We start from the raw sequence: 20,537 nt of genomic DNA on the forward strand, positions 1-20,537 counted from the left end.
TCAATGACTTCACAACGAAAATGGATATGCAACTTACCCAACACTGTGGAATGAGAAAGTTACTTTACCTCTAGCCCATTTTCTGAAAATCATTTTCTAAAAATCATTTTCTAAAATGTCTTTGATAAGCAATTCTTCCTTTCTCATTGATCATAACAGCACAGAAAGAGGCTACTTGGCCTATCAAGTGTCTATTTGATTATGGGGATAAAATGAGGGAAGGTTTGCTGCAGTGCAAGTACACTATTGTATTGATGCAACTTTGGTCTGAGAGGATTAGATAGATGTACAGAATACAAATTTCAAAATTAAGAACCGTGCTGTTTTATATTTGCCTTTAATACTGTGGACAGCCATGAGAGAGAACTGTTTGTAAAAACAAGGGTTTACCAGGAGTGCTGTGTAATTTCACAGCAAGGAATTTGATTGTGAACTTTTAATTATAGCAATGGGTCCTTCAATGCACAGACCATCAGGAATTGATTTGTTTGTAATTGAAGCTGATTAGTTCTCAGCTAACTGAGCAGGTTGGAACTGGAAACAAATTACAGAAACATAGGGAGGGAGAACATGATGAATTGGTAGGACCCTGGAAAGCATGAGGATCAGATGGACCTTGGTGTGCATGTACTTCAGTGTCATAAGATAATGTAACCAGTAGATACATTCGTTAAGAAGGCTTTTAAGTAACTTGCCTTTATTGGTCAAGGCATAGACTTTAAGAGCAGGGTAGTGATGCTGGAACTGTAGAAAATGTTGGTTAGGCCATAGATAGAATATTGTGTGCAGTTGTGCAACCCATATTTTCAGATGGAAGTGATAATATTGTAGACGGTGCAAAGGAGATTAACCAGGATGTTACAGAGTCAGAGATGTACAGCACAGAAACAAACCCTTCAGTCCAACACACCCGTGCTGACCAGATATCCCAAATAAATCTAGTCCCATTTGCCAGCACTTGGCCCATATCCCTCTAATCCCTTCCTATTCCTGTACCCATCCAGATGCCTTACAAATGCTGTAATTGTATCAGACTCCCCATTTCCTCTGGCAGCTCATTCTATATACGCACCACCCTCTGGGTGAAAATGTTGCCCCTTTGATCCCTTTTAAATCTTTCCCCTCTCACCTTTAAACCTATGTCATCTAGTTTTAGATTCCCCTACCCCAGGGAAAAGACTTGGTCTATTTACCCTATCAATGCCCCTCTGATTTTATAAATCTCTATGAGGTCACCCTTCAGCCTCTGATGCTCTTGGGAAAATAGCCCCAGTCTATTCAGCCTCTTCCTATAGCTCAAAACCTCCAACCTTGGCAACATTTTTGTAAATCTTTATGAAATTTCAAAGCGTTCAGCAATGTAGACTGGGCTGGAGAGTTTTAGTTATGAAGAGACATTAGGCAGACTGGAGTTCTTTTCCTTAGAAAAGAGGAGATTAAGAGGGGACATGAGTGAACCGATGAAATTGAGGGACATGGTTAGGGTAGCCAGGCAGAAACTTTTCCCATTGACTGGGGGATCAATGATCAGGGAAACTAGATTTAAGATAGATTTAGATGAGATATGAGAAATACTTTTTTCACCCAGAAGGTAGTGGGACTCTGTAACTTGCTGCCTGCAAGATGGTAAAGGCAGAACCCTGATATCCTATTAAGAAGTATTTTCATGTACATGCAATGCTAAGGCATACAAGGCTGTGGACCAAGTGTTGGAAATGTGATTAGAATAGTTAGACGGTTGTTTTTGACTCTGGGCTTTCTTTCCTGTGCTGTAGTTCTTGATGACTGTGACGTAGATTCACAGAGTGAAAAAATCATGTGCTGTTGTTCTCCCGAGTCTATTCTCTGTAATTTTTAAAAAATTCAGTTTAAACTTGATGAAAGCCAGTTACTTTTTCTGCAGTTGTAACTTTTGAATTGATAAATCAGAAACATGCTAGAAGTTGATCATTTGCCCCATACTGCTTAAAAGCCAGTTGAAACTTACTGAGAAAGACAACTGAACACAGAGGATTTGCTAGCCAAATTAGGCTCCTCCCAATATTGGAACTGGGAAGCAAAGAGCACGAAACTGACTTTCTATCTTTTCTACTTCCTCCAGTAATCTATTTTTCCTATTTGTGCATGAGAGAGAGAGTAGGTGTGTTTTGTGAGGATTAGTGTTCTAGTTAATGGTGTTATATGCCAATGTTTATATCTGTTTGTTTGTAACTATAGTCAAATGACTTTTATTTTAAAGCAAAACAAATCTTGTTTTATGCAGAAAACTGATCCACGCCTTCTGTCACCCTCTGTCTGAAAGTCTGGTAAATCTGGGTACTCTGTGTACCATTGTTTTTTTAAAAAAACTTCAGCAGTTAGTATGACTTAAAGTTTTAAGGTGTCAAGGTGTCCTATCCCAGTGGGTTGGAACAAAAAGCAAAGACTTGTTCATGATCAGGAGGTCAGATCAGGAATTTTGAATTTGTTTGCGAGAAGTTAACTTTGTTGGCTTAAGCAGCGCATATTGCCCGTTCCTGTTTTCCCCTTGGGAGGTTTGGAGTGAATTACCTCTTGAACCACTGCATTCCTTGGGGCGTACGTGCTTCCATACTGCTGTTGAGAAGGGCATTCTGGGGTTTTCACCCATGACAGTGAAGGAACGGTAATACAGTACCAAGTGGTGTTCCCATATATTCCTGTCCTTCTCCTTCCAGGTGTAGGGGTCATTGGTTTGGAAAGAAATGTCAGTTACTGCTGAACAAGATGACAAAAATTAAAGATTTTTCAACAGTAGCATGTAACCCTGCTGAACGCTGTGTTCAAATACTGTGGACCAGAAAAAAAGCGACAAAGTTTGGAGCTTCATCCCAGATTACAATGTAGATGTCACAAACACACACCGATTATTTTGTTTTTCAGTTGTGGTGGGCCATAAACAGGTTACCTTGTGTGGATCTTTTGAGCAGAATTTTGACTTTATTATGGAATATGCCCTTTGAAATATTTTTCAAACCTCTGTCTGCCCTGTCCTGTAATTCTTTACTTTGCTTCACATGTACAGGTAACTTTGATTTAAAACGTGTTGGTAATAGCATGTTTTTAGCATGGTACCTGAGCATACTTGGCCTTTTTTGCAAACAATCTGCTGCTTTGCTACCTTTCACTGGACACCTACTTTCCTGATGCTCCCACCTACTGCCTCGCTTCCTAACAAGGGTTTTGGAGAAGGAAGCAATAGCAAAAGGACTGGTGAGCTGAAGAGAGAGCACGTAACAAGTGTTCTTTAGTTAGACCCACAGTGCTGTTGGATTTCCTCCTATGGCATTGAGTCTACCTACAGTACAATGACTGCAGCGGTTCAAAATGGCAGCTTTCCACCATCACCTCAAGGGCAACAAGGGTTGGGGAATAAAAATGCTGGCCAAGCCAGCAATGCTCATATCCTATGACTGAATAAAAAAAGAATTCTTCAGTCAAAATTGTGCACTCTTGGTGAATTATTTATGTGGAAGGGCAAGATAAATCAAATTTACATAAACATTACCTGTCCAAGCCACATGTATCAGATCAAATGTAAATATTTCTTATCAGAACACTGTTATCAAAAAACTGTTCCATTACCTTTTCTCATTTGCTGCACTACATGACAGTTCATACAACTTTATAGAAAAGATCATTGGCAATTATCTTGTAGATGGATTCTAGAAAAAAAACAGACTTATGATTACAAACCATTGTCATTGTGCATTTTTCATGTTGTAAAGGGCAGATTTGCAGTTGAATTTGCAGTGTTTCCATGAAATGTGAGACTATAGGACTTACAAATGTCACTTATGAATATAAATATAGAAATTATTGTTTCATTCTTTTAAGAATATTTTAATCTGCTATCTAATATACTCATTTATGAATGTGCAAATAACCAGATTGGAGAAGTAGTTTTTGTAGACCTTTGTAGTTTTTATTTTTTCGCTTCTGTTGGCTTAATACGTATTCCTCACCTCTGTATTAGATTATTACAAGACTAGCTCTTGTTGAGGGGCTTTCAGGTTTCCAGCTCTCTTGCTTTGTAGAAACTGTGGTGTCTCAGTTATTGCCAAATAATATATATTTCATGAAAAGAGGAGGGGCTGGCATAATTGTCACTGAATTGGTAATTGAGAGTCCCAGATCAATGCTCAGAGGATGTGGGTTCAAATCCCAATATGGCAAATAGTGAAATTTGAATTCAGTAAAATCTGAAAATTTTAAAAAAACTAATCTAATGGTAACCATGTAAGTTCTGTTGATTGTTCACTAATGTTCTTTTGTAAAGGAAATCTGCCATCCTTAACTGGTCCAGCCTACGTCTAACTCCAGATCCACAGAAATGTGCTTGACTCCTCACTGTCCTGAGTGCCAAACGAGCCATGCAATTCAAGACAATTAGGGAGATGTGCCACCTTTGCCAGTGATGCCCAAACCTTATGTTAAAAAATAAAGAAGCTTATTTGAAGGAGAAACAGGCAAGCAAGTCAGGTAAAAGTAGAGGTTACTTGACAGTTGAGCTGGATAAACTTGAAGTCCATGCACTAGTTTGTACATAAAAGTAGAAAATGTTACAAATATACAAAAACACATCAATATTTGACAGGGGCAGAAACAGAATAATGTCTTGATTGCAGAATCTTTGTCAATATCTGTGCTTAAAAAAATTAACCTGACTTTTTTCCTTCCACAAACCCATATTTCCTTCTTTTGTGATTCTGCTTATTGATTTTCTAGCATTTGCTACATTATTCACTCTTATACCCAGTTTTCCACATACTGCAATTGCATGTTACTTCTGGTTTGAGATTGTGCATCCAAGCATGCATCATGTAATGACACTTAGCCTCTCTGTTGTAAAGCCCGATGAAGAAATAATAGTCTGTTATTCTGACCTCAGAGCCATGTAGTCAAGGTCTGAATGGGATTCAGATTTTGAATATACATAATCCTTCAAAAATTTGCAGTATTTTGGTAATCCTGGGGTGATTGAAATGTAATATTACAGAACATACCAACACACAAACTGTTTTTTTGGCCCAACTTAAGCATCTTGGAACCTTCCCCATCACCAGAACCTTCAATATCCTTACCCTCCATATGTTTATTTAGATTCCCTTCACAGGTAGTTCTCCTATAATGCTGTGGTTGTGTTCCAGCGAAACCTCGCTTAATAGAACATCACTTGACAGAAATACTGTAATGGGGCCTATGGAAAAAGTGAGGTTAGGGACAGGCCAGCAAAAAAAACCACTCACGATCGCTCAAAAATCACCCAACAGTCAAACGCCCAGCCTGAATAAGGGTTGAAATCCTACTTATTAATGAAACAAAAATAAATTTAACAGAGTACATTTTTAAAAATGTAAACAAGCTGCCTGTCTGTATAGTACCCCTCATAGAAAGCTGCTCCGTTGGCAGCTGACATCGAAGTATGCACAGAACAGCACAAAGACCGGTGCTGACATCGCGCGTGCACAGAATGGCAAGAGACTCCGGCTTGGACGTTGCTTGCGCAGAACGGCATGAAGACTGGCACCAATGTTGCACATGTAAGACATGGTGCAAACACCAGCATAAGCACAGAATGGCATGGACATCGGTGCATGCGTAGAGAATGGTGCGGAGAATTTGACGTGGACATTGGCACATGCGCAGAATGGCTCAAAGACTGGTGCTGACATTGCGCATATGCAGAACAGCCCAGAGACTTAGGCTTGGATGTTGTGTGTGCAAAACAGTAGAAAGACCGGCACCGATGTCACACGTGCACGCCATGGCGCGAGCACTGACGTGAGCACAGAACGGTATGGACATAGGCACATGCTCAGAACAGAGCGGAGATTTTGATGTGGACATGGGCGCATGCGCAGAACGCAGCACGCGAGCCAGTTTCCGCTGCAATTGCTCAATTGTGAAAATCACAAATACTGTTCCCTAATTCTTCAGTGACATTATAGCCAAGTCGTGCTGCCAACAGCTGGATTATCCTAGAACTACCTGTAAATGTATTTATGTGATTTGCCTCAATTTTTGGCTATGACAATACGTTTCACATTTCCTCTAGTCACTTAGAAATTAAGTTTATTTTGAATTTTCTATTTTATTTTGTAGTGGTTTTGAGTTTCACTTTTTGCAATATGTGGAAACATCTGCTTCAAAACCCCTAATTTCAAATAACTTGCTTTTTATTCTCCAAAAGACTTGTTACTCATTCTTGGTGGATATAACATAAAAACTTGGAGTAGAAGAAAATAATTCAGCCCCTTGAACCTTCTCCATTTGGTATGGGCATGGCTCATGTTGGCTTTAATTCCGCTTTTCTGTCCACTCTCCAAAAACCTTCAACTTGCTGCTAATCATAAATTTGTCTGTCTCCTCCTCAAGTTTACTCTATTGTTCACCACAGTCTTAGTTAGTAAATTCCACAGATGCACAAATTTCAGCAAAGTAGTTTCTCCTCATCTCTCTTTTAATTCTGCTTCCTCTTATCCTAAAACTATGACCACTCATTCTCTAATTTCACAGTGCCAGTATCTTCCTTGTGAATTATTCTTGCACCCTCTCCTTTGCTTTTCTACTCTTATTTAAATCATAGCGAATCCTGACATTGTTACAGTGTGGAAGCAGTCCGTTTGGCCCTTCGTGTCTGCACTGCTGCTCCAAAGAGCTTCCCAACCACACTCATCTCTCTACCTTATCCCTATAACTTTGCATTTCCAATGGCTAATCCACCTAGTCTGCACATCTCTGGAAACTATGGGTAATTTAGCTTGGTCAATCTACCTAACATGCACATCTTTGGACTGTGGGAGTAAACTGGAACACCCGGAGGAAATCCATGCAGACACAGGGAGAATATGCAAACTCCACATGGATAACCGCTCAAGGTTGAATTGTTCCGGGTTCCCTAGCATTGGGAGGCAGCTGTGCTAACCACTGAACCACTGTGCCACCCAATTCATCAATATGGTGATGAATTGTAGATACTACTCTGTGACTAACTATGTTTGTCTCAAAATCTTGATTGTGTTATCGTCTTATCGATGAATATTGTAACTTTTGTGAATTTTGGATTTGGGCTAATAGATACTTTGCTCTCCATCTTGTTCAGCATATTTTTTATTCTTGGGTATTATGTGAGTAAGCTTCAAACTACAGAGTTCACCTTCCTTCAGTGTGACAAGTAGCCCTTCAAAAAGGCAATAATGGGGCATAAAATTCTAGAATGGTTAATTCTATGCAGTGTTATTTTGGATTATCACTCCTTTGTGGTCCATGGCTGAAGAACTGCAGACATGGGCTCCTTGTTGAGAGTGGGAATCAATGCAGACCTTGATTGGAGGAACAGAGACTGTTCTGTTCTCCAATCATCAGTTCTGTTTCTCCCCATTGCTCTGTTTCAGCTTCTCTAAGCGTCGATTTTCATCCTCTTGCTTTTGCTGCTGCTACCCCGGGAAAGAGATCTGGAGCATCAAGGGTGTTTGGGAGGAAACAAAACTGTGGCTGGAGGTTTAGAGGAAGTTATTCTGAATGATCCTGCTGCTGCCATGCATGAGACTTCTGGTTGTGCCATCAATTGTTTATCCAGCTTCTGGACAACAAGAGGAAAAGGGAAGTGGCTGAAAATCCGACAAAAGGCATGGAATTCAGATCAGATCAGAATTTCTTTTTGTGGCCAAGTTGTGTATCACATATAGCTCTGTTCATTGTTTTTTCTACTTGGGGGGAAAAATACGTTGGTTCTATAAAATGCATGTATAAATAGTACTCATGATGACAAGGTCAAGTGCATAACTCAGGTCCAGTTTAAGTGTCTCTTCCAATTTTGGAATGAAGGAACCATGGGCAAAAAAAACATGAAAATGTAAAGATGTGAGCTGCAGGACGGATAGATGGAAAGAGGGTAGGGGCCATTTAATGGCAATGGTGACAATGAAGTGAGTTCGGTAGCCTGACAAAGGGAAGCTGCCTGCTGTGAGAATTGAGTATCCTTTCCCTACGAATCCAGCCATATGTGTCTTCACTATTCAGACATGTTGTGCCCTAGATGATAATAACAAGGGAGTTGACTCAGGAATAATATTTCTAGCCAGTGTACTTAGTGCAAATTTATTTTTAATATTTGAGGGATGAGTGCTGTTGTTCGTTATGTCAGCAAAGGTTCCCTTCCCAAAGCATCCTGCTGATGTAGTGGTGAGCTATTTCTTGGAATTGCTGTAGTCCATGACTTCTAAGTATAACCACAGTGCTGTTATGAAAGCACTTAGAGGATTTTAGCCCAGTGGCAGTGAAAGAGTGGCTATATGGTTCCAAATTAGGATGATGTGTGGCTTGGAGGAGAACTTGCAGGTGGTGGTGTTCTCATGTGTTTGCTGCAATTGACCTTTGAGGTGGTAAATATCATGGGTTTGCAAGGTGCTGTCAGACAAGCTCTGAGTTCGTGATGAGGATGATGCAATCACGGTGAGTAGATTAGTGTACTCAGATGTTTGCACTGGAGTTGTTCCCAGATCTCAAGATTAATAATGACACCTGTATGTGACTTTAGTTTCTCACCAAAATGTAATTTTTCACAATTATTTGTGTTCAAATTTATTTGCCAATTACATATCCATGCTGTAAACTTAGTAATGTTGTCTCCTAACTTGTGAAAAACTTCAGAATCGACTATTGCTGTTAACTTGGTATTATTGATTCAGAGGTCTAAATCATTAATATAAATGTTTTTTGCCAAAATTTGGCAATTTAAGGGTTTACAAAATATTATTGTTTTGATCATGCTTCAGGATCCTGCAATATTGGCAGAAGAGTACCCAATACACAGATTTATCAAATCCATGAAACCAACTTTTCAATAATGAAAAGGCAGACAACTGTAGAAAACTTAAAAGGATTGTAGCTGTACACACAATCCATTTCTTGAGATTAATTCATTTCTTGAAGTATTTAACCGTCATATACTGAACTTCCCTGTACAGAATTTTCCAAATTTCTAACTCATGTGCTCTGTTGTCAATGTATGACTAGTGCTTGGACAGCGTTTGTTTATGAGCTAGGCCAGAACCCCTGAAAATGTTTTAAGAAGGGAGTTGAGACCCTGACTTCTTGTTTTAAAGGCAAATGTGAAGTGGATATTCCAGAAGTGATGCAGCTGATCAAACCACTTAGCTTTAAGCAAAACAGAGTTTATTTAAAGACTACAGTTGAAACATGAACAAAAGAAACAGAATTTAGAATAACGTCAGTATTTGAAAACTCAATCAACTCAACACAGCAACTTAACTAAGAAACTGTTCCAATTCCCGTAACAGCGCATAAACCACCCCTTGTCCAAAGGTAAATTCAAAGGTTCTTAGAGGCAGGAGAGACTTCAGAGAAGGAAGTCAGTCAAGAATCATCTGCTGAAGCTAAGAACCTTTCTCCGGACTGCAGCAGTTCTCACTGTTACAGCTAAAAATAAACTAGAAAAAAACCTGAACCAGGAGCACTGGCCATCCTCTGCCCTTGTTAAACTAGACTCTTTCCCAGACATTTATAGAGTCTTAGAGCTATGGAAATGTACAGCATGGAAACATCCTCTTTGGTCCAATTCATCAATGCCAACCAGATATCCTAAATAAGTCTAGTCCCATATGCCAACACTGGCTCTCTAAACCCTTCCTATTCATATACTATCCAGGTGCTTTTTCAAATATTGTAATTGTACCAGCTTCCACCACTCCTTCTGGCAGCTCATTCCATACATACACCACACTGTGTAAAAGATTTTCACCTTGGGTCCCTTCTAAATCTTGCCCCTCTCATCTTAAACCTGTGCCTCGAGTTCTAGACTCCCCCATCCTAGGGAAAAGATCTTGTCTATTCACCTTATCCATGCCTCTCATGATTTTATAAATCTCAACCTCCGACAATCCGGGGAAAACATGCCCAGCCTATTCAGCCTCTTCCTATAGTTCAAACCGTCCAACCCTGGCAACATCTTTGTAAATCTTTTCTGAATCCTTTCAAGTTTCCGAATATCCTTCCTATAGGAGGGAGACCAGAATTGCACAGAATATTCCAAGAGTGGCCTAACTAATGTCCTGTCAAACTACGTGACCTCTCAACTCCATTACTGAATGCTCTGACCAATTTGCCACCTCTGCCTTTACGCCCTCACTTTTTTTAAAAAACTAAACCCAAGGACAAAATAGCCTTGCTGAAGGGGCAGCATCGTCATATGTTCCCCATACTATATTGAATGCATCGAGATCATTGCGTGGAATGGGGTTATTTATTCCATTCGGTCTGTTTTGATGTTAACCTGAATTGGCAGGTCGTGGTCATAATCATACAAACTGGCCTCTATCTGCTTCTGCATGATGTACCTATGCCTGAATTTTGTGCTTTTGCCTTAACTTCTAGCTTTGAAAGTAAACTTCACAGCTTCATGACTCTTAGTAAATAAGTTTCTTTTGCCATTTAATCAAAACAACTTAGATTTATGTGTTGTATATACATGAGTCAACTCTTTTTAGATTTCGCAGTTCCTGATATAAGTCTGATTTTTATCTGTATTGTGTACTTGTGATAATTTCAAACAATTTGATCACATTGACCCATAACCTGCGTTCTAATGGGAAACACTACAGTTATTTCAATCTTTCTTGTCCTGACAACCTCTGACCACTCTGGTGTCTTGGCATCCTCTACTGATCCTAGGAGAATTGGATGATCCACCAAGCAAGACCTTCAGGTCCTATGCAAAGTGGAGTGCCAATTTTCCCTTCTCTTCCATGTTCCAATCAAATGTCAAGAACCAAGCAGGGCAACTACAGAATAGCAGTGCTGGGCCAGATGCACCATGCCTTTTAAAGATGCCACAACACTAGAGTTGCCAGTCCAATCTGGGCTCGAGGCAAAATAAGGCTAGAATCCAATGCGAAGAGCATGTAGGTGGGGTAGGTAGTTACCGAGAAGTGCCTAGTAAGTAGCCTGAGAAGACACTTCATGCCTCGTGGAGTGACAACCTTCATGAAACTCAATATACTAATTCAGCCAAAAAGCTATTGGGTTAGTTTATAAATCAGCCAAAGTGTTAATGAATCAAGAAAAGATGCTATGTTCCCTGAATCTTATACTGATATTTAGAGATGGAATAGTAACTGATTACTTTCTCTGGTTTGTAAATAATTGATGAAGGGGCAGGTTAAAATTTTTCTTAATCCATATTGATTTTAGCAACATGTAATACTCTCCCTCAAGTTGTGACCTGATGGAGACTGATATTGGCAGATGAGATAAAACTTGTAAACATTCTAAACTCTGAGGAAGATACTTTTGAACTTGGAAAGGACAGAGACAAGTTGGTGTAATGGATGAACAAGTAGCCGTTCAAAGCAGTAAAATGTGAAATGATTCCTTTTCACGGACAAGAAAAGGTAAAGGCACAATTTTTAAGAGGTGTAAGGGCAGAGGCATCTGGGTGTATGAATGCATAAATCATTAAAGGTGGAAGGATAAGTTGAGTGTGCATTTTATGACACTGGGTAAACCCTCCTGCTTAATTTAAGCCAGCAACACAGCAAAGGTTTATTTCATGCATTAATCTGTGAAAATTCGAGAGGCCAAGAACTATTTGAAATAAAAAATAACTTTATTTCTTAAAGTATAACAGAGACTAATTAACGAACTACAACTCCTTCCTCTAACCTATCTTTTACTTTCCCTTCTATAATACTAGTCCAATAAAACCCCTGATTAAGATTTACTAAAAAATTCAAAGTTAAAAACCAGCCAGCTATGGTATCTTCTTCCTGTAGATTTTCTCTCCAGCTCAGTGTTGATGTTTTTTTCTCTGTGCAAACGCCTTCTCGACACAGGTTCCTCTCAGTTCTTACTAGCAAGCCTACATCTATTGGTCTTCTAGCAATTCTCCCCCAGCTGTTCATTTTTTTTGAGGTCTTATATCCCCAAAGCATCAGATTGTGTCATTGGATTTTAAGATTGAATTTACTACATTGACAAACTTGATTGGAGTTTTTGTATTTTTGGGATGTAAAATTTAAACTGATTGGCCTAATTCAAATTTGTTTTTGTCTCCAGGCAATCCAGCTACCCTAGCTGCTGGACTACATGTTACATTGTATCTTACTCAAAACACGGTGCTGTCAGGTAGTTCTGCAAGTTTATAACTCTCATAAAGATACAGAACACTCACATCTTCATAACAAATTAATGAAGCATCTGGTGTTCTAGACTGACTGAGGCATAGAGTACAGCTGCAAGGAGATTGTACCTGGATTAGACACGTGTTTGGCTTCAGCTTGGGTCTATACACTACAGTTCAGGAAGGATGTAATGGTATCAGAGAAGGTGCAGGGAGATTTATGAGAATGGCTTCAACAAAAAGCAGCTTCAGTTCTGAAGATAGTTGGAGAAGTTGGGATTTTATTTCTTGCAAACGAGATAGCAGAGAGGAGATTTGATAGAGGCATTCACAATCATGTGGGGTCTGGACAGAATAGGTGGGGAGAACTTACCACTTGATCAGCAAAAGGAACAAAATCCATGTGAGAGGGTTTTATTTTCATGCAGTAAGTTGTTAGAGGTTGGAGTTCACTTCCTGAGGGTATAGTCAAGACAGAGTCAATCTATGTATTCAAACCAAATTCAACTGCTATTTGAAAAGGAACAATTTGGAAGGTTACAAGTGTAAGGCAGGAGAATGGCATTAGGTGAAATGCTAGTTTGGAGAGCTGGTGCAGTCACCATGAGCTGACTGATCCTCTCTGAGTTTAAGAGGGGAGGTGAGAATGACTGCCATAATTGGACAGCATAGAAATAGACCCTTCAGTTCAACTCATCCATGCCTACCAAGTTTCCCAATCTTACCTAGTCCAACTTGCCTGCATTTGGCTCATACCCTCAAACCTTTCCCATTCACTTACTTATCCAAATGTCTTTTAAATGTTGCAATTGTACTTGAACTGCCAGAGGAAATGGTAGATTTGTTCCATGTGCGAGTCACCCTCTGTGTGAAAACATTATTCCTCAAGTCCCTTCCCTTAACATCAAGTCCACATTGGATTGAGTATTGTTGGTTTGGAGTCATATTCAGCGAAAGGAAAGATGATTTTGATTGTTGGAAGTCAGTAATGTCAGCTGTACAGGTATTCATAAGGGGATGTTTAGTTTACCAAATCACCGTGACTTTTTGTTTTTAGTTGTTAACTGCCACCAGTAAATCACCTATGTAGCCAATTAGATTTTGTATGCAAAACTCATTCAGAACAGTGCAAACCATTAAAAGTGAAGGAGAGATAGGAAGAGTGGGAAAGGGCTAATCAAAATGGAGTTGAATCGGAGTTGCTCAGGGTATTGTATGATTAAATAGCCTACAGTGTGGAAACAGGCCCTTCGGCCTAACCAGTCCACACCGACCCTCAGAAGAGTAACCCACCCAGACCCATTTCCCTCTGACTAATGCACCTAGCACAGTAGGCAACTTATCATGGCCAATAGACCTGCCCTGCACATGTTTGGACTGTGGGAGCACCCGGAGGAAACCCACGCAGACACAGGGAGAATGTGCAAACTCCACACAGACAGTCGCCCAAGGCTAGAATCGAACCTGTGAAGTAGCAGTTCTAACCACTGAGCCACCGTGCCGCCTGTATGTTCAAACATTTTCAGCTGCTTCATCAATAGCAGTCCCTTCATCTTAAGATCAGAAATGGGTATTATTGCTGCTGATAGCAGTGTTCAACTCAAATAGTGAAGCAGTCTATCCCAAGTGCAGCAAGACCTGGACAATATCCAAGCTTGGGCTGATCACTGGTAAGTAACATCATACTGCACAAGTGCCAGGCAATGACCATCTCCAACAAGAGGTGATTTAACCACTGTTCTTGGACATTCAAGGGCATTATTGCTAAATCTCCAGCTATAAACATCCTGGGGATGATCATTGACAAGAAACTGAACTGGACTAACCATTATAAACATTGTGATTACAATAAATATTGTAATCGCAAGAGTGGTACAGTGGCTAGGGATCATTCAGTGAGTAACTAACCTCTTGACGTCCCAAGATTTGTCCACCATCTACTAGGTACATGACAGGAGTGTGATGTAATACTCCCCGCTTGCTCGGACGAGTGGACCTCCAACTTAACTCGAACCTGAACACCATCCAGCATAAAGTAGCCTGCTTGTTTGGCATCGATATCAATATTCATTCACTCACCCACCACTGATGCACAGTAACAGCAATGTGTGCCATTGACAAATTGAACTGGGCTAACCATATAAATATTGTGATGACAATAGCAGGTTAGAGACTAGGAATCTTGCAGCAAGTATCTCCCCTCCTGACTACCCAAATAGCCTACTATCTCTAAGGCACATATCAGAGTTGCCCTCCAAGCTGTACACTATCCTGACTTGGAGTTATATCTCCATTCCATCATTGGAATAAAATCCTAGAGCTCCCTTCCTAACAGCGTTGTGGATGTAATTCTATCAAATGGCCTACAGCAGTTCAATAAGGCAGCTCGGCACTTGCTTCTCAAGAGTAACTAGGGATGAGCAATGAGTGCTGGCCCAGCCAGCAAAACCCACATTCCATGAATGGAACATAATATTTTTAAAATCCTGTCATATCCTGGAACTGTGCTGGTTGAATAGCTAAAAAGAGTGAATAAAAACAAGAAATAGACAAAGGTCGACAAATTCAGTTTGATGTGGAGAATCCCATTTAAAGAAATTGTGCAACTGAGTTATAATTCTTTTGATTCCCTTGTAAACAGCCTGGAAACGTTTGTTCATTGTCCATTTAAATGTCTCAAACTTAGTTTTTATGCAGAAATCATTTTTAGTGCAGCAAACATATATTAGTCAGTATAAAACTTAGGATGTGGATGCAAATGAAGTAACTAATAACGTTTTTAAAAATAATATCTCAAGATTTTAAGAATAAACACATATTGAAAGATCTGTTAACACTCCTACAATGGAAATGTACATTTCAGTTGTAGTAATCTTAATACGGTATTTTTTCTTTCACAGTTGCTGCGGGAGTTGAAACACCCAAACGTTATTGCTCTCCAGAAAGTATTTCTGTCACATGCAGACAGGAAAGTGTGGCTATTGTTTGACTATGCTGAACATGATCTCTGGGTAAGGTCTACCTTTCTGGGACTGCTGAGTATTTAGTACAACATTGTTTAATTTTGCTGCTTATGCTACTAATTAAGTTAGACTGAATGTTTGAATTTTATCATCTATTTCAAAAGATTGTGCCTTTGATTTATTTGGGACAGTAATTGTTGTGTCAAATTGACTAGTCACATCTCATATATTCAAAGTGATTGAATAGCTATAAAGTGAGTAGCTTACTTTTTACCAAGTTGCTTCCATGCAATTTTATGCAGAATTGGGTATGGAACTGTTGGAACCTAATGAAAAGGAAATAGAAATTATTGTTTTCTTTAGACTTGCCTAGCTGGTTTCCCAATTCCACGTGCCATGTAAAATTGAACTAGTGAGAGATTACGACAAGTTGCAATAACTTTTACTGTTATCAGGGGAGCATGTTCCCAGAAAATTATCCCATTCTTTTTACTCAGCAGTGAGTTCATTGAATGGATTGAGGGGAACCAATAGATGTGTTTCATTTGGACTTCCAGAATGTGTTTGGGAAGGTAGCGCACAAAAGCTTAAGAGCCCATGGTGTTGGAGATAGCACAATGGCATGGTTAAGAAACAGCGAGTTGGTAACCTGTAACCAGTGGGGTTCACTAGGAATCAATGCTGGGAGGAGAAAGTGAGTCTGCAGATGCTGGAGATCAAAGTTGAAACTTTATTGCTGGAACAGCACAGCAGGTCAGGCAGCATCCAGGGAACAGGAGATTCGACGTTTCGGGCACAGGCCCTTCTTCAGGAAGGGCCTGTGCCCGAAACGTCGAATCTCCTGTTCCCTGGATGCTGCCTGACCTGCTGTGCTGTTCCAGCAATAAAGTTTCAACATCAATGCTGGGACCACAACTACTTATAATGTATTAGTGAAATGGAGGAAAGAAGTGACTTTAGCCAGATTTGCAGATGCAACAATAGGTAAAAAGGCAAGTTGCAAGAGGGATACAAGCAGTTTACAGAGAGATACTGATAGATTAAGTAAGTGGCCAAAACATACGCAAATGGAGTATGATGTGGGAAAATGTGAAGTTGTATATTTTGGAAGAGAAAACTAAAGAACCGTGTTTTTTAACTGGAGAAATACTGCAACGCAAGGGCACTCAAGTACTTGTGCATGAAACACACAAAGCTAGTGAGCAGGTGCAACAGGTCATCAGGAAGCATAATGGGATGTTGGCCTTGATTTTAACGGAGTTAAAGTAGAAGAGTATGAACGTCTTACTGCAACTGTACAAGGTGTTGGTGAGATTCCTGCAGCAACTGAGAGCTTTTTTCCCCTTATTTAAGGAAAGATATTATTTCATTGGAGGCTGATCAAAGAATGTTCACTGGAATGATCCCCAGGACTGAGGAATTGTCTTATGAGGAAAGATTAGACAGCACTGAGTGGTAACATTAGAGAGGTTTATAAATTAAAATGAGAGGAGAAAGATTTAAAAAGGATGAGGGCAACTTCTTTGCACAGAGGGTGGTTCGAATGTGGAATGAACTGCCAGAGGAAGTAGAAGTAGTTACAGTTACAACAGTCAAAATACATTTGGGCAGGTATATGAATAGGAAAGGTTTAAAGGGATATGAACCAAGTGCTAATAAATGGGACTAGTTGAGTTTGGGAAACCTGGTCAGCATGGAAGAGTAGGACTGAAGGCTTGTTCTTGTGCTGTATACTCTATGACTCTAGGTTGGGACTCTACTCATTGAAGTTTAGAAGAATGAGAGGTAAATTCATTGAAACATACAGGGTTCTTAAGGGACTTGACAAGGTAAATACTGAGAGGATGCCGAGGATTAGAGGGCACAGTCTCAGGATAAGGAGGAGCCGATTTAAGACTGAGATGAGGAGATGTTTGTTCTATTTCAGGAGTTGAGAATCTTTGGAATGCCTTGCCACAGAGCTATAGAGGCAGAGTGACGGTGTGTATTTAAGGCTGAGATGGATTCTTGAGCAGTAGACGAATCAAGGGTTACAGAGAAAACACCTCAAAGTGGACATAAGGAATGTTGTTGGATCAATGATCCTATTGAATGGTAGAGCAGACTTAAAGGGTTAAATGGTCTGCTCCTAGTCTTATTTTGTATGGGCTAATTTATATAACATTTAGCCAGTTGGAGTTCAATATTTATTTTTATTTTAATTATATTTCTGTGTTTGACAATACATCTCATTAATTGGTCGATGTAATAGAGTCATTGAGATGTACAGCACGGAAACAGACCCTTCAGTCCAACTCGTCCATGCCAACCCAATCTAGTCCAACCTGCCAGCACCTAGCCCATACACTCCAAATCCTTACTATTCATATATCCATCCAGATGCCTTTTAAATGTTGCAATTGTACTTGCCTTCTCCACTTCCTCTGGCAGCTCATTCCATGCATGTACCACCTTCTGCATGAAAAAATTGCCCCATAGGTCTCTTTTTTTATATCTTTCTCCTCTCACCTTAAACTTATGCCCTCTAGTTCTGGACTCACCCACAGCAGGGAAGAGACTTTGTCTATTTATCCTATCCATGCCCCTCAGGATTTTATAAACCTCCAGGTCACCCCTCAGCCTCCGATACTCAGGGAAAATAGGCCCAGCCTATTCAACCTCTCCCTATAGCTCAAATCCTCCAACCCTGGCAACATACTTGTAAATCTTTTCTGAACCCTTTCAAGTTTCACAACATCCTTCCGATAGGAAGGAGACCAAAATTGCACGCAATATTCCAACAGTCTTGTACAGTCGCAACATGACCTCCCAACCTGTGCACTCAATACTCTGACCAATAAAGGAAAGCATACCAAACGTGCCTTCACTCTCCTATCTACCTGCGACTCCACTTTCAAGGAGCTATGAACCTGCACTCCAAGGTCTCTTTGTTCGGCGACACTCCCTAGAATCTTACCATTAAGTGTATACATCCTGCTAAGATTTGCTTTTCCAAAATGCAGCACCTCGCATTTATCTGAATTAAACTCCATCTGCCACTTCTCAGCCCATTTGCCCATCTGGTCCAGATCCTGGTGTAATCTGAGGTAACCTTCGCTCTCCACTACACCACCAATTTTGGTGTCATTTGCAAACTTACTAACAATATCTCCTGTGTTCACATCCAAATCATTTGTGTAAATGACAAAAAGTAGAGGGCCCAGCACCGATCCTTGTGGCATTCCACTGGTCACAGGCCTCCAGTCTGAAAAACAACCCTCCACCACCACCCTCTGTCTTCTACCTTTGAGCCAGTTCTGTATCCAACTGGCTAGTTCTCCCTGTATACCATCAGATCTAACCTTGCTAACAAGTCTCCCATGGGGAACCTTGTCAAATGCCTTACATCACGTCCACTGCTCTGCCCTCATTCATCCTCTTTGTTACTTCTTCAAAAAACTCAAATCACATTTGTGAGACATGATTTCCCACACACAAAGAGAAAATGAGGTCTGCAGATGCTGGAGATCAGAGATGGAAATGTGTTGCTGGAGAAGCGCAGGCAGCATCTAGGGAACAGGAGAATCGACGTTTCGGGCCCTGAAGAAGGGCTAATGCCCGAAAGGTCGATTCTCCTGTTCCCTAGATGCTGCCTGACCTGCTGCGCTTCTCCAGCAACACATTTCCATCTCTTCCCACACACAAAGCCATGTTGACTATGCCTAATCAGTCCTTGCCTTTCCAAATACATGTACATCTTGCCCATAACCGACATCAGGCTCACCATTTTGTAGTTCCCTGGCTTGTCCTTACCACTCTGCTTAAACAGTGGCACCACGTTAGCCAACCTCCCGTCTTCTGGCACCTCACCTGTAACTATCGATGATACAAATATCTCAGCAAGAGGCCCATCAATCACTTCTCCAGCCTCCCACAGAGTTCTAGGGTACACCTGATCAAGTCCTGGGGATTTATCCACTTTTATGCATTTCAAGACATCCTGCACTTCCTCCTCTGTAATATGGACATTTTCAAGGTATCACCATCTATTTCCCCATATTCTATATCTTCCATGTCCTTCTCTACAGTAAACACTGATGCAAAATACTCATTTAGACTCTACCCCATCTCCTGCGTCTCCACACAAAGGCTGCCTTGCTGATCTTTGAGGGGCCCTATTCTCTCCCTAGTTACCCTTTTGTCCTTAATGTATTTGTAAGAAAACCCTTTGGAATCTTCTTAATTCTATTTGCCAAAGCTATCTCATGTCCCCATTTTGCATCCTGATTTCCCTCTTAAGTATACTCCTACTGCCTTTATACTCTTCTATGGATTCATTCAATCTATCTTGTCATACCTGACATATACTTTCTTTTTTTTAACCAAACCCTCAGTTTCTCTAGTCATCCAGCATTCCTTACACCTACCAGCCTTTCCTCTCGTCCTAACGGGAATATACTGTCTCTGGAATCTCGTTAACTCATTTCTGAAGGTTTCACATTTTCCAGCCATCCCTTAACCTGCAAACATCTGCCCCCAGTCAGCTTTTAAAAGTTCTTGCCTAATACCATCAAAATTAGATTTTCTCCAATTTAGAACTTCAACTTTTAGATCTGCTCTATCCTTTTTTATCAATATCTTAAAACTAATAGAATTATGGTTGCTGGCCCCAAAGTGCTCCCCCACTGACACCTCAGTCACCTGCCCTACCTTATTTCCCAAGAGTAGGTCAAGTTTTCCACCTTCTCTAGTAAGTGCATCCACATACTGACTCAGAATATTTTCTTGTACACATTTAACAAATTCCTCTCCATCTAAATCCTTAACACTATGGCAGTCCCAGTCTATGTTTGGAAAGTTAAAATCCCCTACCATAACCACCCTATTATTCTTACAGATAACTGAGATCTCCTTGCAAATTTGTTTCTCGATTTCCCTCTTGGGGAGTCCATAATACAATCCCAATAAGGCGATCATCCCTTTCTTATTTCTTAGTTCCACCCAAAGTCACCTTGGGCGACTGTCTGTGTGGAGTTTGCACATTCCCCTCATGTCTGCATGGGTTTCCTCCGGGTGCTCCGGTTTCCTCCCACAGTCCAAAGATGTGCAGGTCAGGTGAATTGGCCATGCTAAATTGCCCATAGTGTTAGGTGCATTAGTCAGAGGGAAATGGGTCTGGGTGGGTTACTCTTCAGAGGATCGGTGTGGACTGGTTGGGCTGAAGGGTCTGTTTCCACATTGTAGGGAATCTAATCAAAATAACTTTCCTAGATGTATTTCCGGGAATATCCTTCATCTGTACTGTTTTAATGCTATCCCTTGCTGTCTGCTTTGACCCTGACTGTTTGACTCGCTTCTTTTCTCAATTGTACCAGTGTCAGATTGACCTCTTTGCTCGCTGTGTCCCTTGCACCTCCGCCCCCCCCCCCCCCCCC

At 40.5% G+C, this 20,537-nt stretch overlaps 1 protein-coding gene across 3 annotated transcripts in view; it reads left to right on the forward strand.

The window, feature by feature from the left end:
* Positions 1 to 20,537, forward strand: part of cdk8 (cyclin-dependent kinase 8) — a 149,125-nt gene that overhangs the window by 63,860 nt on the left and 64,728 nt on the right. For 2 of the 3 annotated variants that reach the window (XM_043691988.1, XM_043691989.1), the window contains exon 3: positions 15,061 to 15,171. The exons of the other annotated variant lie outside the window; for it this stretch is intronic. In XM_043691988.1, the coding sequence (XP_043547923.1) occupies positions 15,061 to 15,171 (111 nt within the window). The remainder of the gene's footprint in view (positions 1 to 15,060; positions 15,172 to 20,537) is intronic. 3 annotated transcript variants of the gene reach the window in all.

The sequence above is a fragment of the Chiloscyllium plagiosum genome, chromosome 6 (genome assembly GCF_004010195.1).
Source record: "Chiloscyllium plagiosum isolate BGI_BamShark_2017 chromosome 6, ASM401019v2, whole genome shotgun sequence".
In the NCBI taxonomy this organism is placed as follows: domain Eukaryota; kingdom Metazoa; phylum Chordata; class Chondrichthyes; order Orectolobiformes; family Hemiscylliidae; genus Chiloscyllium; species Chiloscyllium plagiosum.